This window comes from Nelumbo nucifera, chromosome 4, assembly GCF_055504915.1.
Source record: "Nelumbo nucifera cultivar China Antique chromosome 4, China Antique-T2T, whole genome shotgun sequence".
Classification (NCBI taxonomy): Eukaryota; Viridiplantae; Streptophyta; class Magnoliopsida; order Proteales; family Nelumbonaceae; genus Nelumbo; species Nelumbo nucifera.
Window position 1 is genome coordinate 59,060,418 of NC_142652.1, and position 10,843 is coordinate 59,071,260.

Here is a 10,843-nt window from a genome sequence, read left to right on the forward strand (position 1 = left end):
TTTACCTCATTTGTATTACAGTCAAATAAAATAATGTAAATTTTGAAATAAAATAAATCAGAATTTGCATCGAAATCATTTGTAGTACCTTAATTTTGCTTTAGTGCAAATTTATTTGCAATGAAACTGATGTAACGGTTTCTGGTCACGTATCATTTTTTTGTGCTATCGTCATTTGGTCTGCTTCCAAGTGGCCGATGACTCAGAGGCCGAAGTGGAGAACTTTTGCTGGATGAGCTGGGCAGGCTAGGTGACAAGCTAACTATAGTGTCGATCTGCCTATGAGGTGCCGAGCTGCCTGTGAGGTGTCGGGCTGACCAGGTGGCGAGCTGCCTGTGAGGTGTCGGGCTGACCAGGTGGCGAGCTGCCTATGAGGTGCCGAGTTGCTTGTGAGGCGCCGAGCTGCCTAGGTGCCGAGTTGCCTGTGAGGTGCTGGGCTGACCAGGTGTAGGGCGGCCTGTGAGATGCTGAGTTGACCAAGTGGCGAGCTGCCTGTGAGGCGCCAGGCTGACTAGGTGCAGGGCAGCCTGTGAGATGCCGAGCTAGATTGATGAGCTTCGTTGCTCTTTAGAGACCTGCAAGGAACCAAATGTCAGAGGACCCGGGGTGGTTAACCCGGCGAGGTCGCTCCGATGCTTAAGTCAGTACTCTCATAGTAGACCGCGAGATAAAAATCACAAAGTTTGAGAGCTAGAACTTGCTTACTTGCTTCTCCCCTCGCTTCTGGGGTTGGTGCCTTTATATAGGCATTATTTGGTATGGGCTTCACGCACCATATCCGAGATTTTTGTGAGGTTGTCTAAGTGATTCGAAATTCCTGGAGGTAACCGCCATGCACGTTGACCACCCTCTAGGTCGTTCGGCACTTGGGCCAACTTCCAAGGATTGTGGGAGTGTTAGGATATGCATGCCAAATTTGTCAGCGAGCAGGTCTCGTAGGTCGCCAAGTCGGCGCATGTGCCAGGTCGGTGCTTGAGCCAGGCCGCCAGGTTGGACACCATCAACTTGGCAAGTTGTTGCCTGAGTGGTTCCGGGTGTCACTTAGTTGTTCTGAGGTGCCGTGTCACAATGTCATTGGAGGGCCAAATCCACCCTCATCATTTGCCCCCCACTCCCGAGCTGAAAGTAACTCGGCGAAGGGAGTAGATTTCTCCTTTTGGCCCGAAATGAATAATTCGATGAGCTCGTAAGCGTCGATTCAATTCCTTAGGCTTTGGGAGCGACTCGCAGTCCGCTCCTTGATTTTGCGCATGCCGAAGAGGCGATTGGGTCTTATATGGTGAGGAGGTCTTCGCTAGTTTGATATTTTGGCCCTTAGGCTCTAGGAGCGACTCGTAGTCCACTCTCCTTGATTTTGCCCATGCCGAAGAGGCCACTGGGTCTTATATGGTATCGAGGTCTTCGCCAGTTCGGTACTTTAGTGCTATGGCTGCACTGCATTAGCCTCGTGACGCCGGCCACCCACTCCTACAAGAAGCTACTAGGAGCTCGACCTACGGAGGCAGCACTACTGACTTTAGGTCGCCAGCTCGCACGGGAGCCTTGGAAGGCTCGACCAACAAGGGCGTCCATGTAGTCTGTTGGCCGCCAACTCCCGTGGAAGCCACGAAGAGTTCATCTCTGTAGAGGGGACCTCGCGAAGAGGACTGATGAGGCTTTATCGAAGTTAAAATAAAGTTGGTAGAGTTGCTTAGTCTGTTAGTTATCAACTTCCTGCATAGTCTTTAAGTTCATAAAAAATGGAAACTATAAAGCGAGAGCTTTAGTTTCTAAAAAGTGAGGACTTAGCTTTTTGGAAGAAGAGGACTTAACCTTTTAGAGGATGAGAAAGCTTTTTGTAGCATTTCCCATAAACGGCGCCAATTGATGTGACGTTTTTGGTCACGTATCATTTTTTTGTGCTAAGTACCTCGTCATTTGGTCTGCTTCCAAGTGGCCGATGACTTAGAGGCCGAAGTGGAGAACTTTTGTTGGATGAGCTAGGCAGGCTAGGTGGCGAGTTGACTATAGTGCCGAGTTGCCTGTGAGGTGTCGGGCTGACCAGGTGGCGAGCTGCCTGTGAGGTGCCGAGCTGCTTGTGAGGCGCCGAGCTGCCTAGGTGCCCAGCTGCTTGTGAGGTGCTGGGCTGACCAGGTGCAGGGCGGCCTGTGAGATGCTGGGCTGACCAGGTGGCGAGCTGCCTATGAGGTGCCGGGCTGACCAGGTGTAGAGCAGCCTGTGAGATGTCGAGCTGGATTGATGAGCTTCGTTGCTCTTTAGAGACCTGCAAGGAACCAAATGTCAGAGGACCTAGGGTGGCTAACCCGGCGAGGTCGCTCCGATGCTTAAGTCAGTACTCTCATAGTAGACTACGAGCTAAAAATCACAAAGTCTAAGAGCTAGAACTTGCTTACTTGCTTGCTCCCCTCGCTTCTGGGGTTGGTGCCTTTATATAGGCATTATTTGGCATGGGCTTCATGCACCATATCCGAGATTTTTGCGAGGTCGTCTTAGTGGTTCGAGATTCTTGGAGGTAACCGCCATGCATGTTGCCACCCTCCAGGTCGTTCGGCACGTGGACCAACTTCCAAGGATTGTGGGAGTGTTAGGATATGCATGCCAAATTTGTCGGTGAGCACGTCTCACAGGTCGCTAGTTGGACACCATCAACTTAGCAAGTTGTTGCCTGAGTGGTTCCGGGTGTTACCTAGTTGTTCTGAGGTGCCATGTGTCACAATGTCATAGGAGGGCCAAATCCACCCTCATCAGAAACCAAACACAATCTTACTCGAAAATATGGATAAAAACAGATGGAACTGATTTCGATATCCAAATTTGATTCAACAAAAAAAAAATCAGTTTGATATCTGATGGACAAATTCATCATTAACTAATCAATTTAAAAATAAATAAATAAATAAACAAAAAAGGACCCATGTATCCTAAATTAACTTGAATCCATGGAACATTCCATAAAAGTCTGTTTGCTAAGAAGGTAAATTTGTCTATGTAAAACTAACTTAATTTTACAATTTATCTGGACTGTTTTACACTCTACGTATTTGCATTCACACTTATTTACATTGTTTCTAAACACAACTTTAGGTGTAAATTCAATTTTACACGGATGAAAAATGTGACCCCAGTTTAGTGATTGATGGAAAATGGAACCAGAGGGTGTTATAGAATTTTTCTCATGTCGTTTAGTTGTTACAGTGTAAAAGTGAAAGGTTTTCCGCCTGTCGGATCCAATTGGATTCAGAAGATAATTTGGTGTTGGTCTTTGTCATCCTCTCCTTGATCTGTCCGAGCTCTAACGCCAAAAACCCACCACAGTGTGGGCAATAGAAGGTGAATGAAATCGGGAAGCACGGCTAGAGGAGCTAGGAGTGCAGTGGTGATCGGTCTAGAAAATGGGAAATTTGCAGCTGATCTACATTGAAGAAGGGGTAGTGAGGGTGGTGCCTAAAGGGAGTGAGAGGCTCATGTGGGTCGTAAATGGAGACCTGGTTTGGTACCCTAAATGGTTCGAGGCTGATCATCGGCCAAGCCGACGGAATGTCTAGTTCGACCTCGGCTGCGACGTCCTCAAGGGTCAGCACTGGGATCCTTTTTGTGAGAGCCTGGAGAGCGCAAATGGAGTCTATTTCGGTAAAGATAACACAAGAACCAAGTTGATTAACGGCAGCAGCACAACCCTTGCTGACATTTCCGTACCCGCAGATAACCGCTACCTTGCCGACAATCATCACGGAACAGAACAATTAGATAGGGGAAGAACCAAAGTTAATTGCAAGATCAGAACAATTAACCACGAATTTGGATTATCACAAGCAATCTTTTATGGTTATTATGATTTTGATATTAAAACCAGAAACTCAGATCTAGCAGATTTTGGAATGGCCATATCTTGAACTTAGGTCACCTAGTTAAACAGATAGAGAAGAGCGTTGCAGGACAAAGAGGAGCGAAGCTTGTTATTTTGGTTGTTGGACGGAGAAGACGCAGGACAGAGGAACGAAGCTTGTTCTTTTGGCTGTTAGATGGAGGAAACGTTAAGGGCAAAGAGGAAAGAAGCTTGTTCTTGCAAATGCAAGAGGAGACCATTGGACGGAGAAGAAGGGAAACTTTCCATTCATTTTCGATGGAAATATAACACCTCTACCAAATGCATGCAAAATTAGACCGGGGTGTAAATTTACCCTGGTTCCTCAAACAAATGCAGCCTAAGGCTATATTTGGTTTGAAGGAAAAGGTAAGGAAAGGAAGGAAAAGATGGGGAACCTATACAAGGTTTATAAATGTTTCTCTACCTTTCCCTTCCTTTCCCTGCATTTTCCTTCAAACTAAACATAGCCTAAAAATTTAACCCATAACTGATGATCCTGATTCAAAAAATCCCAAACTAGTTTAAGTTGAAAGGCACGATTCATATCACAAGCTTTTTTCAAACCAAGACCCCCATAACTTATGGGAGAACAAATTAAATCCTAATTAACCCTGGCAAAACCCTTATTAGATTTCCCAAAATTTCCTTTGAATTTTATCTATCTTCTCATTCACACAGTATTTGGGATTTTAAACATAGACATAACATGATTGGGAATTGATTGAAGAGTAGATTTCAAAAGAACCAGTTTACCCTCCTGAGATAAATTAGAAGCCTTCCAACCATTCAGCTTACCTTGGAATTTATCCAAAATAAAAGAAGGAGAATCCTTCATACTCTTTTTCCATATTAAAGGAACACCCAAGTATTTCAAATGAAAATCTAAATTTCCCATTCTCAACTGTCTACAAAGCAATTTCCTACAATGATGATGAACATTTTTACTAAAAAAATACACCTGACTTCTAACAGTTAATAGCTTGTCCTAATAAATCCTGAAATTTATCAATAACATCCATAAGATTAACTATTTCTTCTCTAGAAGTTCTCACAAAAAGAAAAACATCATTAGCAAAAAGATGAGAAATAGAAGGAGCAGTTCAAGCAATTTTAGCACCATGAATTCTACTAGCCACTTCCTTTCTACGTAAAAATCTAGACAAAACTTTCATACTTAAAATAATTAAACAAGGAGAAAGAGGATCACCCTGCCTTAACCCTTGACTAGGATTAATACAACCCTTATGAGAACCATTAATCAGAATAGAATAAGAAACTGTAAAAATACAAAAAAAAATGAATCATTAGACAGAAACCCTCAAGAAACCCATAGCCTCCAAGACCCTAATAATAAAATCCCAACTAATAAGATCATTTGCCTTCACCATATCAATCTTAATAGCTACATAACCAGAACCTTTTTTACACTTCTTCATGAAATGTGAAATTTCCTAAGCAATAATTACATTGTCCATCAGATGATGCCCCGGAACAAAAGCATTCTGATAGAGAGAAATCACTTTTTCAAGTAAAGGTTAAGACAATTGGCAATCAACTTAGCCAAAATTTTATAAATACCATTACAAAGACTAATGGGCCCGAAATCCTTAATAGAAGAAGCATTATTTTTTTTGGAATTAAAGTAATAAAAGTATGATTAAAGCACTTTACAAATTTATTTATTCACAAAAAAAAAAAAAAATCTTTAACATAATCAACAATATCATCCTTCATATTATCCTAGAAAAATTTGTACACAACCATCTGGTCCTGAAACTTTCAAATTTCCCATACTAAGGAGGGCACTTCTAACTTTCTATTCATCTGGGATGCTAATTAGATTATTATCCTCTTCCTTAGAAATAATTGGTGGAAAAGGATAAAAACTGCTATTCAAACTATGGCACAGAGGAGAAGAGTACAAGTCATCAAAATAATCTAAGAAGGCTTGAGTTATTTCCTCCTGATTGCTACTTTGGTTACCATTATCTCACCGGATCCAATCAATCCAATTCCTATGTTGCCTAATAGAAGTAGCCCCATGAAATAACTAAGTATTACAATCACCTTCCTCTAACCATAATTGCCTTGAATTTTGTCTCAATAAGATTATTGAAATAAAAGAAATGTGTGTTCTTCTACTTTCTAATTTCAAAAGATGGTCTCTCATATCCATATCACTTGCTATTCCTTCTAAATTCAGAATCTCTTCCTCAACTTCCCTCAAATGCTCATTTGTATTGCCAAAATTATGCCAATTCCAATATCTAATATCCTTCTTGATACGATTTAGCTTAATGACAATTCTATAGGCTGCATTCATTAATTGAAAAATTCCAAGCACTTTTAATAACTTGATCACACCCTTCAGCCCTCAACCACATATTAAAGAAACGAAAAGGTTTTGGTTTGGCCTTCCTATTCCCATTGAGATCAACCATCACCAAATGATGACCAAAGCCCCAATTAGGGCCCCGAATGGCAGATGCATAATTGAAAATCGAAAACCAAGACAGAGAAGCAAAAAACTCTATCTAGAGAGAACGAGAAAGATTATCAAGACCTCTAACAAATCTAAGTATGTGTTTGGAACCGTGGACGTTTTTTCATTCAACGTTTGTACTTTATTTACTTGCAAAACTGAAAACGGTAATAATTACATCCGTTTATGACAACTAAGTGCCACTAGACATCACATCAACATAACAGTGAAAAAATGCCTAATCATTGGGGGAAGCTTTAAAAAATAACTTCCCCAAATGGTAAGCATGCACAGAAACTGAAATCACCTTTTGCTATTTTCGATACGTATGGAAGAGCATAAGAAGGGAAAGTGTAAGCATTTATTGAATAAATGCCCACGATTCCACCTCCTCCCTTAGACACCATTTGGAAGGAGTACAAATACAAATATGTACAGTACAAATAAATAGAAAATAATACAATATACAAAATTTTGCCATCTACATATTTGTATTAATATGTATTCTTTTCAAACTGAGCTTTAGGAAAAATCTCGTTAAGGTCAAATCTTGGACCAAAGTTAGCAAATTGGGTAGAGTTGCGGAGAATGAAAGAAAGAGGAAAGTGTAATATAAATATAATACATATATAATTTAAATATACAATAACTAATACAAATATAATATGTAATATAGATATAATATAATATATTATATACAATTATTTAATGGATTGGATCGGCTTATATCCGAATTCAGACCTGATGCGCGAGTCGGGCCGAAATGAGCTTGCATATAAAAGGTAGTCTAGGCCCAGCCCGGCCCGGCCCATGATTATTCGACACTGTCTCCCATCCGACATCCGTTAAGGCGTTAATAAGAAGAAAAGACAGAAGGTAACAACAGAGATAATGACGATGGAAAAACTCAGAAGCATGGGCGGCGACTTCTACCTCCTACTTTGAAGCATCTTTACATCGGGAGATAACGCCAACGCTGCCTTGCTCGAAGCGACCATGAAAGGAAATGGTGAAATACTGGGATCTACTTAATATTTGCTTCTTTTAGCATATATTTACTTGTTTATATTTTGAATTATCTTCCTTCTTTTCTATCCCTCTCTTCCTATTCTTCCTTAATGGGGTTTCGTATTCAAATGTTGATCAGTTTCTTGCGGACAAGAGATTGATAATCAGATAATTTAAGTAGAAAATATGTTTTCCATTTCAGTTGGTCTTGTGAATCTTCCCTTCATATAACTTGGCTTTATAGAAGTTGTCTTTGCTGCCCTAACTTTGTGATTTTGAATTTACTTTTTCTTTTAAATTGCAAAGTTTTTCCGTCTTTCTGAAAGCTAACTTCTTTAATAATTAGACTATTTCAAACAATGAAAGTGGTAATGTTAATTATGGGGAAAACACAAACTTCATGACTTTGTCCTTCCTCAATTTAACCAGTCAAGCCAAAGAGAATGCTAAAGGCTCATCAAGAATGTATTCAATTGGGTTCCTCTCAGAAATTTCATAAGGTTGTTACATTGTTAACATTTTATGATGTCTAGATGGTGATGGATTTTTCTAAAAGTGGAATAAACCTAACTCCGCAAGCCATTTGTCGAATAATTGGAAAAAGCAGTATTTGAGAATGTTTGATCACAAGATCTGACCAAGTATCATATTCTAGTTCATATTTATAGGTTGCATTTTTTTTTACATGCATCAGTTGACAGAGCCCATTTAGCCCTTTTTTGCCTTATATACAATAGGCATACACAACTTGTCAAAACTCGAAAATAAAATCTTAGATTTCGATGAAACATCAGTCCTAAATTTCTCCTCCATGGTTTTCCATTGAGGTGAGTTCTTTTGGTTATAGTTGCAAATATTATTTACTTTGATAAAGGAATATAGTTGAGCCAGTTCCAGTTTGATGCTTCTTGTTCATTGCTCTCTCTTATTTGGGTAACTCATCTATGGAGCATTTGGCTATCTGATTTTGCACATGAAGTATTGTAGTTGGAATAAATTGCAGGCATGCCCTTGTGTTCTTTCAGTAAGATTCTGTGTCTGTTGTGAAATTAACATTGTCTGAAGTTTGGGGTCCTGGTTTCAGATTTGACCTTATGATGCAGTTCCATTGGAAATCCTACTGGTGGAGGTCTAGAGGCAAAGATTATCTATTTCTTATGGAAGAATTTCTGCAGGTGAATGCATCCTTGTTGTAGAATTTGGATGCTCCCCAAGGAGCATGTAATACCAGAAATGTTTTTATTTCCTTTATAGAACATGACACTTCAGATTTCAAAATCCATTTCTATTGTTTTGGGAGGAGGATGTTCAGAAAATATGCATATTTATGAGATTTGTTGATATACTAATGGCATCCATGTATCTCTTCAGTTCTACAGGTACAAGGACAGTATGAAGTAATGATGTAATGAGGAAGAAAGGAGCTTTAATATAAAGCAACTTACCAACAAATTGCCCATCTCTTTTTAAACATAGGGACATAGTGGTTCCTTTGTTTTCTCAATAATTAGTGATTTTATTGAAACAGAAGATATTTCCACACTCACCACCACTGCATCGACAACTATTGAACCTTTGTCTAGGATTGGACATCAGATACCTTACCATATAGGGTTGTCACATGTTGATATCTCCAGTTAAAAGTTGATCAAATGAGTAAATTGGAAACTTCTCCTTCATTGGACAACAATAATTGGATTGAGATTCAGGAGTCCCTGAGGAGGAGATTAATTCTTAAGGATGATTTCACTTGGAGAGTTCCCACACAAAGAAATGAGCCAGATGAGAATTGTGGGGTTGAAAACTTAAAATATGTTGGAGGAGTCGATTTGAGTTTCTCAAAAGATGACCCTTCTGTAGCGTGTGGTGCCCTTGTTGTTCTGGATCTTAGTAATTTGAATGTTGTCTATGATGATTTCAGTGTAGTCCAGCTTAAGATTCCATATATTCCTGGGTTCCTTGCATTTAGAGAGGTTCCAGTTCTTCTACAGCTTTTGGAGAAAATGAAGGAAAATACCCATCCATTTTACCCACAATTGTTGATGGTCGATGGCAATGGATTGCTTCATCCTCGAGGCTTTGGTTTGGCTTGCCATCTTGGAGTTATAGCTAATATACCTACAATTGGAATAGGAAAAAATTTGCATAATGTTGATGGTCTAACCCAATCTGGAGTGAGACGACTTCTAGAAGCAGAACAAAATTGTGCTAGAGATTTGATTACTCTGACTGGACACTCTGGACGTGTATGGGGAGCAGCAATGCGATCAACCCTGGGTTCCTATAAACCCATATTTGTATCAATTGGCCACCGTATATCACTTGATACAGCCATCAAGGTTGTTAAAATGACCTGTAAGTACCGGGTGCCAGAGTCTATCAGACAAGCAGACATGAGATCAAGAGACTACCTCCAGAAACACATGTAATTTGCTGAAGTAATGCAACTTTGATAAACTGGTACATCTGATTTTTAGGCTTTCAACAATATAGGTTGTAAACTACTACCCGATTGAAGGAATCTGCTAAGGTGCCCATTTGCAATTTGTATGCATTGTATCAGTTGCAGAGAGGTGGCCTTTCATTTGAATCTGCAATAATGAAACTCTTTTGTTGCTTTTTCAAGCTCACTTGCCATTTTCTTTGGATGGATTCTCAGTGCTATGATTTAGGTGTTGACCTTTCACTTGAAGCTTCAATGATGAAACTCTATTATTCCTTTTTCAAGTTCACTTGCCATTTTCTGGGGCTATGGATTAAGTACACTGTGATTCTCTTTCCACCGATTATTAAGATTTAAGAAGGAAACTCTTTGCAGGGAGTGCCTATGGGTCTCATGATGTCATGGAAGGAATTGTTTGAACAATTTGGCCAGTCAATCTGCTCATGCTATGGTCCAATTTGCTGAAAAGTCTTCTTTTGATATTAGCTAGGAGGCCACCCAAATTTTGGACTCTGACAATGTACCTTCTGCTCTTTAATGAATTAGTTTGTTTATCCATCAAAAAGAAAAAAAGCCAAGATGTTTTGTCCTTTATGACAAAATCTATGCAACAGGAGGAAGCATGAAAGTAGTAAAAAGTTAGATGATTTCAGTGTCCTATTCTCTGTAGGTTTGTTGGAGGCATGAAGGGTCTTCTCCACTGTAAATACTGTAATATTCAGAGCTTAGATGCATTTAGTATGTAAGGTTCAAGGTCTAGACTCTATACTAGTCATGAAGCTGTATTGGTCAATAAAATTGGATTTTTAACTTCTACATCACATTTGAAAGATATGCCCATGTATATTATATTTAATTTTTTATTCTTTTACACGGACTTTGTTTGACTCTTCTTCACAAGCCGTCCATTTCATTAAAGTTCAATTTGCAACTTGAATCCTGTAGGGAATAACCCTTTTCTTCTTCTTTGATGTCATACCACTTTAATGGGACTGAGCTTTCCTTGACCATTGATCCAATTGTTCAGGCCACCCTTTAAGGC

General features: G+C 39.7%; 1 protein-coding gene across 1 annotated transcript; it reads left to right on the forward strand.

Annotated features, from left to right (window-relative positions):
• Window positions 1–7,219: 7,219 nt before the first annotated feature.
• On the forward strand, window positions 7,220–10,617 carry LOC104613373 (endonuclease V family protein). Its single transcript, XM_010281151.3, has 3 exons — window positions 7,220–7,359; window positions 8,443–8,533; window positions 8,730–10,617. Exon 3 carries the CDS (start codon window positions 9,011–9,013, stop codon window positions 9,785–9,787), a length of 777 nt encoding a protein of 258 aa, XP_010279453.1. The 5' UTR covers window positions 7,220–7,359; window positions 8,443–8,533; window positions 8,730–9,010; the 3' UTR covers window positions 9,788–10,617.
• The last annotated feature ends 226 nt before the right edge of the window (window positions 10,618–10,843 follow it).

What these genes read in the sequence shown, in the direction of transcription:
- LOC104613373 (XM_010281151.3), top strand. Translation starts at nt 9,011, where the DNA reads ATGAGTAAATTGGAAACTTCTCCTTCATTGGACAACAATAATTGGATT.